Below are 15651 nucleotides of genomic sequence, written 5' to 3'. Positions count from 1 at the left end.
AAGTCATGCTGACTTAGAAATTTAATTGTATTTTATTATGTGTTTGTTTGTCTGCTTTTATGAGTAACCACTCGAATAAAGCACTTTTGAATTGAATTGGTAACTTGTTCCAGTAAAGTGGAACCAGGTAGGAAAAGGCTCTGCCACAACATATGGACAAGCGGATACGGGGTACACTCAGCAAGAGTTTGTCCTGAGATCTTAGGCTTCTAGTAGGTACATCGTGTTTGAGTTTCAGTTGGCGATATCCGAGTCGTTGCATTTACTTCTATCCTTGGACAATGGGGTCTGCTTTACGCAACGTAAATAAAAACACCTTTGAAAGCAAAGATGGGCATGAAAATGTATAAAGAAGCATTTATCTTCTCTGCTACGAGATCTTCAACAAAGACTGGTACCCTTCTCTGGCAGTTAGGAGCAGCCACTGCTAGGCCTCCCCGAAGCACCGTACGGTTTCTTCGAATTTGCTTCATTGTAATTCCTGCAGACACCGCCTGCCAATATGGCTTCCCGGTTGTGTCCCGCCTCTATTTTAAGAGTCGTTGGCCAATAGGGAATCCTAAAGACTGTCTCGTTGACACCCGCACCTGCACAGAAGTGTACACACATGAAAGTTCCAATTAGACGAAGCTAACTGCAGCAAAACATAAGCTGCTCCCAGGAAACGGAGCCTGCAGCCGCCATATTAATAATCAATTAAATCACGCAACTACCTGGCGTGGGTTGGAAGGAGCGGTCCCCCAGCTGTCACCAGTATTCTAACCCTGGCAATGTGAGCTGTGGTAAACAAAGCCGGCGCACAGCTCCATGCAGCAGAGCGGCCAATCCCTCTGCCAATTAGCTCCGGCAGATTTCTCTTTACCTTTCAAATTAAAGAAGCAAATGTGGATTAATGTAATGCTGGTTTTTCAGCTCAATTGGGTCACAAACTTGTACACCAGGCGGTGCACTCCAATTAAACCTGTATGAGGAGCAGCTCATTTATAATTAGCAAAGTAATTATCCCCTGGTTAAAGGTGCGGCAAACCATGTATTTTAGCATCAAAGTTGCTTAAGCTACTTATGGCATATTAACTAACCGTGCCCCGCACTGAAACGGTTAGGCCAGCCTCTCACTGATGCAGTGCACGAAAAGAAAGTGAGAGAGAGAGAATGCGTGTGTGTGGGCATGTATACCGCACGCTGTGGGGACCAGCTTGGTCCTCACAGCGTGGGTAAACCTTGTCAGAACCAGACAAACACTATCTTTGTGAGGACCAGTGCGTCAGGAGTACCGATCCGTGTAGCGTGCTTAGGTACTTTTGAGCAAATGTATCAAAACACTAAAAGTGCAGTTATATTTGCCTCGGTCCTCTTTATAACCTACCCTACCATCAAAGCGCACATGGAGTTAGAATAGTAAATACACACTTCATTACAGTCAATGGTCGGTCCTCATAATAGGTATGTTATGGGAGTGTGTGGGGGGGGGTTGTGGTGTGTGTGTGTGTGTCAGTCACAGGTGACAACTAGAGGGAAGACACCATTTGGGTTAAGCTGCTGCCAGCAGGGCAGGTTGAGGTGTCATAAATTGAACATTGTAATTCTAGAAGTGATTAAAGTTTATTTTATAGATAACTAGTCTCCCTGTTCTGCTTTCAGATACGTGTCTCACGAAGATTTGGTGACTTCGAGCACACATTTCCACCTTTTAATATACTTACCAACCTTCCATTACTAAAGTAAACATTAATGCAATAGCTAGTAAAAATACTTAGCTAACGACTTGTCTAAGGAATTAAGGGTCATATGGATGGAAAGAGTGCTCACAAAAGGGCTCGCATTTTGTGCACCAACTTTTTTCGACCAGCCTTTAATTTTAAGATGCGACTTGTGCTTTAAAAGGTTGCATCACAAAATCTCAAGTCACCGGAGTCATAGATTGGCCTGCCTAAAGAATATGACTTATACACGTCATTGTTTGCCAACGCATGTGATTCACTGCATTGAAAGCGAGGGTGATCCGCAAAGAACAGAGGCCCATCATCGGTGTGTTTGCATTCTGAACGCAAATCTTTTTTTTTTCTAAGCATCCCCTGTTCCGTAAACGAATCGGTGCTGCTATAAAAACACACACTTTAGTTTGAGAGCACATAGGGGAATTGCAGGGATTGTGACAGGAAAATTGCTGTTTCCACCTGGGTTTAAGGTGTTTGAAGAAAACATTTGCTACTGAAATCTAATTTGCAATGTGGAGGAATCATGTGAATCTTCTTTGTTCTTCAAATGCCATAAGCATCAATGTTGTCAAATGATTGCACTACCATAAAAGTCAATTGCATAGCCCTTTTATCAGCAAAAAGCCATCCGAATCCAGGTGCAAAATGGCACCTGTGCCTAATCATAGTCAAAACTGACTCTCTATGATGAAGCTGCAGTGTACATAAATTGAAATCCTGACGCAGGATCAGTCTTTTGGAAAATGTAACTATTATTTGAATGCCTGTAGGAAAGTATTCCGCTCTTTTTATACTGGCCAGCCGTCCCAAGCGGAGTCAGCATGTTTAGATGATGTCCCACTGCACACTGCACAGGGGGACTCAAGCGACATCTCACTAATGATGAACGAAGACGCAGAACGGTGTCTTAAGCAGCTATTTATCCATTATGTAGACACATATGAATTACAGAGAAGTCCTTCTGGGACAGTTGGGACATTGTTGTTTATGGTTTTATCTGCGTTTTGTGATGGTCCAGAAATTGATAATGAAAAGGATGGAGTGCACCTCGGGCATGACGGTAATTCCACCAGTAGTTAAGAAGTGTACAATGGTCAATTTGTCTTCAAGCAAATTCTATGACTCAGGAGCCCAACCCCAGCTGCACATGGCCGTTGGGGCACGCGGTCTGCGCACATTTTCTGTTGACATCGGACCCCGGCCTTTGACTGTTTGCTGGATGGGTGGAGAACCAGGGGTAGCATCCTGCCTGGACGTGCTCCCCACTCTCCTCAGGAGGATAACCTCATTGGTGGGTTGTGGACATCTATCTCTGTGGGGAGCCTACGGCCATACTCATCAAGGGTGGGCTGCAGGTCCTGGCCTCCATCAAGGTCCTGTGCACCAACCTCTACATAGGTCCGACCCTAACGGTGCACAGCTTTTGGTTTGGCCTGGCCCTATGCCCTGGCTTCCACAGGCACCAGGTCAACGCTGCACATGCACGAAAATGACCATGAACGACCAAAAGTGATGTACTAATTTTTTTTCAACGTTTTGACCGTATTTGTCAAACAGTGCCCAAGTTATTAAGGAAATAAAAATGCTTTACTTAACAGAACCGCTAACCTAATAATAACTACACTGGCACAATTGCCGCCAGTGTAATATATATATATATATATATATATATATATATATATATATATATATATATTACACTGGCGGCAATTGTTTCACATTTAAATGAAGGAATGGCTCACCCCTGAGTGTCCACCCACACTTGTGATATTTGTCATATTATTACACTTAGACCAGTGATAAACGACTGCAGGTGGATTTTCCCTCACTATCCCAAAGCAACTGTGCGGTTTCCTAAGCGGTAGATTTCTCTAGGAAACAAGCGAGGCTTAAACAAAAGACCACGTTCATTTCTAAATTAAAAAAATCATGTAATCCTTCAACCCACCGAGTTACCTTTCATCTTCTCATTTTTTCTAATTTATCGTACCAGCTCCGGCAAAAGGCATTAATAAAGCGTCACATTAAGGCGTTCATATCCATTACAGTTCTGGTCGATGTGCCTTTAATAGCACTGAAAGGGCTCCACAAAGAAGCGCTATTAGGCTGTTCTCCAATCTGGGTGTTTGATCTCGCTCAAGACATCAAAAGCTAGGAGGGGGGAAAGAAATGAAGGCTGATTCCTTTGAATGTCAAGCGGGCATAAGGTTTTTGAGCTTGCCAAGTGTTAATTGGTGTCTGTCCTGAGCCCTGGTACAAATGCGATTCCTCGCCAATTAGCCCGCAGACACGAGCCTCTGCTCCTTGACAAAGTGAAACAATATGTTAGAGGGGGCGCGGGAGCGCTGACGCCGACAGCTCACGCAGGATCCCCTCACGTCACCTCGCGCGCCGGCTTTTATAACGCACGCTGTGACGTGGCCTGGCTCCGCGCGCCCAACATCTGAGCCCATGGTCCCATGGTGTTATCAATTGGGGCCTGCGTGACTGCAAAACGCGACGCCATCTCAACATGGGAAAAGGGGAAGTTAAAGAGATTCAATTGTTCAATTAATTTAGGGTCAGGGAATAATTTGTAGGGCGCTTGTGTTGAGGGAGTGTTGCCTAAGGGCAAATGAACTGTTGTTGATATAGAGCGGAACAGGGGTTAATTTGTAAAAAAAACAAACAAAAAAAAACTAAGCGCTGTGTCTCTTATCAGGAGGCAGCTTGCACCAGCCTGGTTACCACCGCCTAAAACAGAACCAACTACGAACTGTGAAAGTGGGGGGAGGATGTGGAGTAATGGCCAGAGCTGCCGTCTTCAGAGCTGGGAAACCAGCTCAACATCCTGGGGAAATCTCGTAATCTCCCCGTGCCTACCATAGAGGAATATGTCCTGAACTGGTGCGCATGAAAAGTGCCGATGCTGAGAACCGCTGGCTCGAATCAAGCACTGGAGCGGAATGGGAATCTTTTAACCGCATGCGTGCGGGCGGAATTCCGCCCGTACGCTGGGTTTTGCGAAAGCGCACTTTACGTGATGAGCTGGGCTCGTCATGAGCGTGCGAGGAGGCTACGCCATGACGAGCCCAGCTCGTCATGAGCGTCGAAGGGGTTAATAATCTTCAGAGGGGGAATAGGGGATGTGTTAGGAAGGTTCTGAGTAATGCAAGGAAGGAAGAGGCTGTAGGCCGATGGAGAACACTTGATCATTATTTTAGGGATAACAAGTGTCATCCTTAAGAGACACAACTAGGCATAGGTTTATGGTCAGTCTGAGGCAGTTGGTGTGAAACTGTCATTATTAACATTGTAATAGTAATGAGAGCATAGCTATTGCAAGGCAGCTGGATGGAATGTACGCCTACTTCACATTATGCCAATTCCATCAGAACTATTCCACTCATGCATGTGCTCCACACTGCAAATTGTATCCATATTCCTCATGCCACTATGCATTGTTGAGGCACTCTTTTACTCACCCCCTAGTGCTGCAAAGCCCATCTGCCATGCCTTCTCCACTCTAAGGTCAAAGAGCATTGCAAGGATGCCTAGGGTGAGCAAGGAAAATGGGTTCACTGGTATCTGCTGAGTAATGAAAGACATCCAAAGTTGGACTGAAATATGTCCCTTCGACCCATGGGACCCAGTGCCACTGCTTCTACTGCACTAATGACAGCTACACCGCTATCAGTTTCCCACACCGCTCTCCTGCCGATTTATTAGCACTGTGCTTGAATGATTACCTGCCATCACGGCTGCAACACCCAACTCACCTGCCCTGTCTTTTGGCCGCTTGGTCTAATGGTGTCAGACTGACCAGTGTTGGACCTAAGGTCCTGAGATTTAAATGCGTTAATGAGGTGGATCAATTAATCTTCGGGCTCTGATGGGTTAAAAACCTGCTCTTCACAAGCAGCTTTCAAACAACTTAAAATGATGTAAAGGTAGGCACGTGTATAATATTAATTGAATTCACTCAACTGTAAAGACATATAGGTAAAGAGGTCCAATAAAATCTCTTTCTAAGCCTGTGAGCAGATACTTCATGTCCCTACCACATGTGTCTCGGCACATGTATGCTAGCTAAGCGGCTGAATGATGAGAAGACTGACTTTAACACAGCCTTGTTATGGTCCCACAAATACATAATACCACTATCAGTGATTGTAGGACAGCCTGAGGCAATTTTAGTTATAGATTCCCCTAAGAAAAAAAACAGAAATGGCTCCCCGGAGTTTTCAAGGTTGAGCCGCCCAGATACTGCTGTGTATCTGGGCGAGACTCGAGGACGAAGCAGGTCAGTAAAAAAAAAAACACAATTGGCGAGAGTCCGTTTAAAAACCATAAGGGATGTCTGGGTGGGTTAAAGACATTCTGTATGCCCCCTTAAGGTGTGTTCACTCCCTAATGTGCATTACTCCCTTTGATGCGTTGACGTTAAACATAAGTTGAGTGAACCCACGACTAAGCTTCTGTCTCCTTCCTAGTAATTGAGATGAACAATGAAAAAGTCAAGAGTGTCAGTAAGAACTAGCACAAGCCAAAGTTTTCCAAGAGATGTGGTGAAATGTGGAAAGAGGGTGTGTCGTAAAAGAAAAGCAGGTAAACAGAGAATTTGTGGGAGATTATAATCTCCCTACTATGTGCTATACATAGTTTTTACATGTGCATTGTGATGTGGGAACATGCCTGCCATTTGAAATTGAGAACAAAATACTACAAGCAAACACTGATTTGGTGGTACGTACAGGTGTTGTGCTGCCAATGCTGTGGTGCACTCCTCCCTTTTGTAAACTCACCATGGGAGGATAAAGTCTGTCAAAAGAGGGAAGAGGTGTTGCTAGAGCGGCTGCTCATAACGGTGGTGCATACTTTGAGCAGGCCGAGGAAGAGCACAGCGGCATCATAGGGACTGAGGATGAAGAGATCGCACACAGTAGCCCAACAGTCTATTGTAAAGGACATGCCATGTTTGGCAGGCACACTACCTCTTCCAAGCAGACCTGTCATGCTCCAATGGAACTCTGACAACACCTCATCTGACACCAAATCATGCTATCCATCTTCAGAAAAGCATTGCCTTTTCTGTTGATCAAATCACCCTGTCTCTTCTACCTCCCATCCCCTTCAAGTGAATGGTAGGCCTCTGCTGCACACTCCCCTTTGCAAGAACCAATATTATGAATTTGCTTTTAACACTTCTATTTGCCATGATGCAAGGTTCATTGCTGGGCAGAGTGCTTTGTGGAGGCTTCTGCAAAGTCTTTATATTTTTTCAATATATAAATAAATATTGCCCCACTTCTTGATGATACGGGGGAGGCCTATATCTCATACATGGTCCCCACTACAATATAATTCAGTGGATATTCAAAATCTCCATATCAGCGTTGACTTGTAGATATCTTTATTCATAAGATCAGCATCTATACAAACAGTTTTAAAAGATCTTTCACATTTTCTTCAGGAATCAGCCTCTTGAATGTCCTTCAATTGGTCAGATTTTAATAAACCACTTTGGTAAATCTCCTCAGGGCAGGAGCCCAGTTATATCTGTTTAACTTGGTTCCCCAGATTCATCCCTCAAGATGAAATCCACTTTCAAGTGCACCCCTGAAATATTCATGCACAGTAGTCAATCAACGGGCATCTTTAAGTGCGCACGTTTATCCAGCACTTAAGGCAGCTGCTGAGCTACCCGTTCGGAGATAACAGTGCAGGGCTAGTGCTGGATTGAAATTCCTTTGCCAGCAGCTTATCCACTCTGAAGACAGGGTGTCCCAATGATAAAGGTGCAGACGCCTACTAATTCAAGAGCTTGAAACACAAAGGAAGTCAACAATCTTGTTCTCAGGTAGAAAAGGCTTCTCTACAAACCACTTTGAAATCATAAGTTGATTATTGTCAGGACCATCCATTTGCACTTGAATGTTATTGGTATTCCCACCGAGGTGAGAAAGCCAGCTGTGCCCTTTAGTTGGCAGCCGACACTGGTGAGACCAAAGCCTTGGTTGTGAAAGATATGACAATGAAAACGTTTAGCTACCAATCATTATTAAACACTGCCAGAACCCCCTCACCGCAATATTACAATCAAACAGTAAGCGAACTGTGCAGATTCTGGTACTGCTGTAAAAATTCCCCTACAAAGCAACTCCTCATTGGTCACTTTGGCACACACAGGTGATGTGATAAAAATAATATCATCAGATTGAGGCAAATCAATTTTCCCACCAAGCAGATATCAAGATGGACTCCCGCCGGGCTTTAATTACAAATAAATAACACAGATATGTTGTGTCAGAAGATGGATTAATCTGTCCTGAATTCAAGCTCTGGGAGTTTTTTTTATCAGATTTCCCCAATGCACGCCTTTTCTCAGTCATACATTAATGTGTGTGTGATTACATCCCGGTGGGATTTTTAATACATTTGATGAACCATCCAAGCTGTGCTAGCCACCATTGCTTTATGACTTTTTAAAGATAACGGAATGGACGTCTACACTTCCTAAATCCAAACCAATGTGAAAAACACAACCAACATAAGATCTCTGTGTTCCGATTTGTCGAAAGGCGGGAGAAAAGAAATAGCCAACCAAACCTGGCCGTCGCTCTGCCCTGCAGCACACTCTAATTGACTTTGAAGCCATTAATCAGTTCCCAATCAATCTATCTTGCTATATGGAAGGTCGGCGGTTAGGGCTGCATTACCGCACATCCATCATGCCATAGTCTGATTCACTGCACCATTAGCCGCAGATTAGGCTCTGTTAGGATAAAGAGGAGCCCGTTGCTGCTAGAAGCCAGCTCTTGCCACTCACCTCAGCCACGGGGACTCCTTCCGGCGGCCGACACTGCAGCAGGACTTCCTGTTCCAGAGACACTTCCTTCCCCAGGGGCTCCTGCTCAAAGGTCTTCCGTAAATCTAGAAACAGGTCATTAGAAGCAAGCACGTTTTAGTTTTCTTTAAATCGCTTAGTTGCCCTCTTTTAACTTTTGTCAAGATTTTTTTTTAAAAACATTAATTTGCACACACACACACACACACACACACACAGGCAATACCAGATGCAGCTTCTTATGTACAAACCTCCGGGCACATAGATACTGGTTAGCATCCCAGGGTTTCTTTTGTACTGAAACAGATTTAACCATCTGTCACAGCACAAAATGGAGTTTCAGCAGGATTCACAGAATGCTTTCCTATCAATATGAAAGAGAATCCCATTTGCGAATCCTCCAAAAAGAGCTGGGAATGCTTGCCTGTGAATGCCACCATTTGCCTAGCTCTGCATTCCAAATAGCAGAATATAAACTCATTTTTTTGAAGGAATCACACTTTTTCAAATTCAGAACTCTATAACCGTTCAAACCCGCGTCTGGTTTGCTTTCCGACTACCATGGTAATTCAGAAATCATATTGATGAGCTGAGCCTGCAAACCAACACACCCAGTTACTTGTCTCCAGACATGAATCCCCTTTTGCACACTTCACCTTTTTTTCTTGTTTGACTGTATATGTTCTGAGACCTCTACTGAATGGTATGAAATTAGGTTTGTCTTTTATTGCCTTCAGATTTTGGGTGTTTTTAAGGTAAGTGGCCAGTCCGTGTAGTTTTTGGACCTTACACACCAAATCATTACAAATAGGTCTATTGGAGGAATTTGGCATGCAAAGTAAAACTTCTGATTTAGACATTAACATGGTACATGATCACATTTCTACTACTAGTTTAACATCCACAATTTGGTGAGTGGTGGTAAGACGGAGGGAGGTGCATGATTTTTTGAGGCTCACTTCAAAGATTTTGAAATGCTGCCACTAACAGTCCAGGACTTACGTAAAGATTTACAAGGGTTCCACAACCAGAGTAAGACTCAGCATATCCAACTTGCCTCCTTCCAAGTAACATTTAGTTTCTACTTTTTTGTATTTTATTCCTATTGTGTATTTTTGTCCAATGCCTTCATGGGTCCTTGGATGAGGCTGTCCACACTAATTGAAATGATAAGATGGGTTCTTTATCGAGACCTAGGTTCTATGCAGTCACTAGCGCTGTGCTATAAACATACAGATGATTGGCCAGTGGACCCCCCTAGGCCCGAGAAAGCTCACAAAGCTCACAGTTCACATGGATAACTGACTCCCTTACATTTGAAGAAAGGAGAAAGGCTAGTACATACATTGAAATACCTAGACTAGAGCAATGACACACAAAAGCAAAAAAAATTTTTTTTTAGCAGAAAAGACATTCTAGAAGTGTGCATAACATATCTGACAATATACACTGGCTGATAGAAACATGGGAGAACACCTCCAACGGACCGATAGACAATGTGTGCAGCTGCCGGTCAAAGGGTGGCAGAAACACAGTAAAAGAAATTGTGAAGGGGATCCGGTCAAGTGGGTCTTAGTGATTTACAAGTATGGCTACAGCATATGGCCTGACAGGATGAGTGATTTGCAAAGACAGTATGAATGTTTGGCACGACTCGGCCATCAGCTGCCATACTTCAGTGCTCAATTTGAGCAGGTGGTTTCCGGTGTTTGGCACCGGCACTTAATTGTAAACACCAACGCTAATGACAGTCTGCCACATGGTGGCGCTATCTGATTAATTTAGAGATAAGCCCAAGAACAGTTGTATTTTAATTCAATATACATTAAAAATTGATAATACCTGCAGTCCGAGCCATTCTTATAGCGTTGGGGGCCTGGAATAGCCTGAATTGTCAAACTTGTAGGGTATGATAGTTAGTAGTTGAGTTGGTAGTGCAATTGGCAGCTCTGGAAGGGGCAATGGGTGGTGCAAGCTGAAATGGCCTCCTGACGAGTGCCCTGACACTTATTTGTTTACAAATTAAGCACTGGTTTAAGGTAGCTTTTTGCAAAGACCGCGTGGCATTGATGCATGGTATTTAAACCTGCACCTACAGATTAGCTACTCTGTTATAAATGTACGCAAGAAAGTTCACACAAAACCACTGAGAAGGGGCCACATATACACCTACAAACATTAACAGAAAGATTCTCTGTGGTGCTGTCTCTAAGAGAACCACAAGATATTTACTTTTTAATAAGTATTTATTGAGAAGTATGTGGCCCTTGCTGTCCCGACCAACAAAGGATACGTACAAATGTTAGCAGTAGGGGTGGTTACAAAGAAGTACAGTGATCCGGGAACGTTTGAGGAGCAAGACACCAACAAGGTGAGCAAAATGTCTCTGATGATATGGAGCAACGAGCACAGCTGCTCTCTTAATAATGCTGTGTTACTTTACTGTAAACAGCCTCATTTAGGGATAAAGCATATGCTTCACAGCAACAGTGGCAATCAGCCAGAGTAAGACAAGGGTTTATGCTAATCTCATGGTGTGATATGTTCAGAAAACATTCTGTCTGTTTTCTGAAGGTATTAGCAGCTACCACTAGCAGAGGGACATGCTGCACACTTTCTCAAGTGGGCTTGTCACTCGCAGCAATGCCCGCCTCCCCGTGTCGCTCCAATACATTGAGTATTCTCTTGCCCAGGTCAGCATCCCCTCTCACCCGTGTCCCACTTCACTGGCCACGTCCATGAGACAGCGGCCGCACATATTAGAACTGAGATTAGACCTCCGGGCTGTCGTCATCTGTCACATCTCACTTCTGGTGACCCTTCAAATTTGACGGACACGGCTAATGTCACTGGCACTCCTTCTACAGCGGCAAATTACGAAATGCACTGAACTCTACAGACCCTAAAATTCAATCACCGCCGAACTCGAAAATAAAATGATAACCTCATTTTTTCCCTAAGCTTTAAATGTGGTTTCTGAGCCAAAAGGTGCAATCCCAATACTATGGAATTTGTTGCAGACATTTAGGATCCGAACATTAGTCCAGCCACCCTGCCCCCACCCATAACATATGTTTTGTCTTTGATAGAGCATGACATTTGTCATTTAGGGTGGGCGTCACTTTTCGGATATCCTTTGTCATCGCTGAGCAATGGGCTTTGCGGCAGGCCGCATTGCCGTACAGACAGATCCTAATGTAAGGTTGACTAATGAATAAGTACCTAAAGGGGACACTTGTCAGACAGAAATTAGATGTAAACCTGGAGGAGCGCGGAGAACAATTCTGCATTACTGTCACAGAAAGATGAATTTGTGACCTTGGTGGACCTTAGGGAATCTTCCATGCTCTTAAGCAGTGCTGTCTCCAGGAACTGTGGCAAGAACATTGCTGCAGAAAACCAGCAAATCAAAGCCTTTACAAAATCAAAGCCTGGCCGCTTCCAGCGGCTCAGCTCCAATCAGATGTAGAAAGAACTAAAAACGCAAAGTCAATTTTAATGCGAACGATACCACAGGAGACCCCTTGCTCTACCACGTGTGCTTGAGGGAGGAAAAGGCGTGTGAAACTGTATATATATTCTGTCCACACTTCCAAGAAGCCCACTCCCAACTGCAAGGCGCAAATCAGTTTGATCACCTGTTAATCTGGAGAAACTTCCTACCACAACACCCCCCTGTCACCAGTCTTGTGGTATGAACAATGAAGAGCCCGCCATTTGAAAGCAGGTCTCAGTGGACACAGGCTGGAGAGACATTAGTAGGGTGCTGGAGATCACAGAGCAGCCAATCAAAGGAGGAAACACATGTTTTCGATTGTATTTACATGAGATCAATACACTTGTGTTGTTCTTGCATTCCACAATAGATAGATCTACAGACGGTGGCAGATAAAATGGAAATTATGATTGTGGGGTATGGATATAGGTACATGATGAGCCAGGGAATATGGAATCTCCGCTGTGTAATGGGATTTGAGCGCTTTCTGTGTTCTTTCATCTGAATTTTAATAAGTAGTCCCAGATCTTTCTTGTGCCCCTTTGGTGCTCTTTTTGCCCCCACCCACACAGTACTCAGAGGTATTATCATATTGGAACCTAAAGTCATTGGTCCTCACCAGCTTATTGTTGATTGCATGAACTATGGGGACCAATGCCTTTGGCAGCTTCTCTTTCGAATGTTCAGGACATAGCTCCTTAAATGCTGAGAAATGACACTTATTCCATGCATATGACCCTACGGGGCATATTTACAAGAACTGACGCATCGGCATCCATTTCTTGCACCTGCAGCAAATGCTTTAATGATGGTATGGATGTGCTGCATTTACAATACAGTGCTCCATGTCGCAAGGATTCATGGATCCGTCAGAAATTCTGATGCATCTTTTGACACTAAGGTGATGTATTGCTGGAGTTGGTCATAAGACGGATGCAACTCCAGCAATGCTTCAGAACACGGAGGCGAGTCCCATGTTAAAAGCCCTGCATCAATCCTTTTGCCTGGTTTGAGAAAGCGTAGGCGTTTTGATACAGTCAAGTCGTAGAGTGACAAAGTAAAAAAATGTAAATTTCACTGCATCAGTTTTACGTGGCTTTTAACGTGGGAACGCCTACCTTGTGAACATTATACCTGGTGCAGGTATAATGTGATACAGACTGCTACAAACTGGCGCATTTGGCCCAATGCATCCATTTGTAAATATGGATCAGTGTGGAGCACTGATGGTGCCACCTCTGTGTAAAATATAATTATGCTGCGGCAGTGCTAGCTCCTTGTAAATATGCCCCTATGTGTCTCGCTGCAAATTAAACCTAGGCTAGGCGCTTGATAGTTAGCTTGGTATCTATACGCATGATTGCTCCTGGGAGAAATTTCCATTTTCCAGTGCAGGGCCTTAGTGACCTAACATTTGAGTTTACAATGGGTTGCTGGGTGAGCATGCAAGTAAGAATGTGAAATATTTGTAAGGCTCTGCCAGGAAGAATAGACAACACGTCACAAGGGCATTTCTATCCAAAGGCCACCCATGTGGTTGCATATGGCACCTCTCATCACAACCACAACACCATCTGGTCCAGCAGTGTTTATCAGTAAGTTTGAAGTTTCAAGCATGAAACAAATGTGGATGTGAGGCATATAAAATGTACCTCAATTTATGCGGCAAATATGATCAAGCAGTCTTACGCCAAGCACTCCAAAGTCCATGCAAAACGTATGTCTACTACTTTCAATCAAACAATGTACATTTTATTTTATTTTTTAAATGTTAGCAGGAAAAAAAGTGAAATAAATAAACTATGCTTTTTAATTCCATCTATCTGTCGACAGTGACTGAGGTCATTCAGTTTGCTACAAACTACAACTGCCCTTTCGGTATTATTTTCTGTATTGTGTTTCATATATGTTAAATAATTCTTCAATAAAATATTTTGAACTAAATAAGTTCAGTCATTCTATGTACACTTTTTACCACATGCTTGAGTGAACATCAGTAACATTCTCTTTAAGAAAGGAGTCTCTGTTATTCCTTCCTCCCATCTTGAGCACCCTACTGCCGTACGCCACTTATCACACACCACTTAGATACACATGTAAGGCACTGCATTTCATCAGCTCTCTCGCTGCGGAAGGAAGCTACTACTAAAGGCGTTCCACTGGGACTCATTTATTGCAATCTCACTCAAAGGAGTGGTCACAGGAACAATAAACAAAATAGGCCTTACTTCCTGCACAGGAGTGTTTTTGCCGCCAAAACATTCAGGAGAAGGGTCAAGGCCTAGAGATGCCTTCAGCTATTGGCAGCTGGTCTTGACCTATGTTCAGCTCTATATGTACCCAATGTTTTGTCCTTGGTCGTCCTTGGTGGAATTAATGGGAAACATGTTTTCAGCGTGACCCGAAGGCCTCAATACATCACATGCAACCCACAATACTCGTTTATCACACGCGCTCTCGCGTACAGACAGAGGGGCAGGCACTTGCTGAGGTGAAGCGCGTCTCCAGGCGCTTTGCTGCTGAGGTGGGCTCAGAAAAGGGATCTTGGTGCTGCATAAATAGCTGGTGTTAGACATAAGCCACTGAACAACATGTGATAGTGATAAACTGTTTATTGATCGACTTCCATGTGCTCATTAGAGCCTGCTTGAATACCTCCAAATATGTCATTCTAATGAGGCTACTACAATGATAAAGGTTCATTAAAAAAGCTAAGGCCTCATTTACGAGGCCCTAGTGGTACTTTTGCACCACCGGAGCGTCACTTTTTTGACACTCCGTCGGTGCAATGTGCCGCAGCATAGTTAAAAGGTGACTCAAAGCCACTTAACATGGCTTATCATGGCCTTGTAGATATGTGCTCCTTTCACGCAGAAAACTGCGTGAAAGAGGAGTTCCACGGGTGTTGCTGTGGGTGTTCCCAGCAACACCCATGAAATCTGAAGCATTCCCATATTTACGAGGAATGGTGCAACGAGGATAATTACTTTAATTTCTCCTCGTTTTTTCCTCTTTCTATGCGCGCTACAGAGGAAAATGCCATCTATGATCGTTTATGTGCAAGAAGGTGTCCCTTCATGCACAAAAACAATCATCCCCTCAGCACAGGCAGCCATGCAAATTGACGCAAGGGTGTCTGCGCTGGAGCTCGGCTGCTGTGCTGCAGTGCGCCAAAATATTGTAAATGAGGCCCATACGGGTTTGATGAGTAAACCACAAACATTCTGCACCCATTTTTATAAAATACAAAATGTTTTGCTTTCTTCACTTTTCCTCTCTTTAACACCTCAGGTTAGACTGCTTGTCTCTCTCTTTCTCAGCTCTCATATTTTATTTTCAGTCTGTCGCTCAATCCATATCCTCCGTTTTTATGTTACTCTTTGCCGCTTTGTTGATTCTGTTGATGTCTCAGGAGAAGCACAAGCTCCCTGGGAGAGCAGACTTTCAGGCTCATTACCAGCCCTGTGGTTATAGGGTGGCCTTACTGCATGCACCAAATATCAAGACCGTACGGTTCAGCATTTACAAGGTGCGGTATTAACTTCACGTACAGAGTTCTGCACCTTGGAATAGGGACAAAGTGGGGGTTTTGGAAGAGCCCATCATTTGAA

General features: G+C 43.9%; 1 protein-coding gene across 2 annotated transcripts in view; it reads right to left on the bottom strand.

Annotated features, from left to right (window-relative positions):
* The window catches only part of UNC5C (unc-5 netrin receptor C), a 441641-nt gene that overhangs the window by 127249 nt on the left and 298741 nt on the right, over window positions 1–15651 (bottom strand). For both annotated transcript variants that reach the window (XM_078676216.1, XM_078676217.1), the window contains exon 4: window positions 8527–8630. In XM_078676216.1, coding sequence (XP_078532342.1) covers window positions 8527–8630 — 104 coding nt within the window. The remainder of the gene's footprint in view (window positions 1–8526; window positions 8631–15651) is intronic.

This window comes from Lissotriton helveticus, chromosome 2_1 (assembly GCF_964261635.1).
Source record: "Lissotriton helveticus chromosome 2_1, aLisHel1.1, whole genome shotgun sequence".
In the NCBI taxonomy this organism is placed as follows: domain Eukaryota; kingdom Metazoa; phylum Chordata; class Amphibia; order Caudata; family Salamandridae; genus Lissotriton; species Lissotriton helveticus.
The sequence above is the reverse complement of the archived record's forward strand: the minus strand, read 5'-3'. Positions and strand labels throughout refer to the sequence as shown.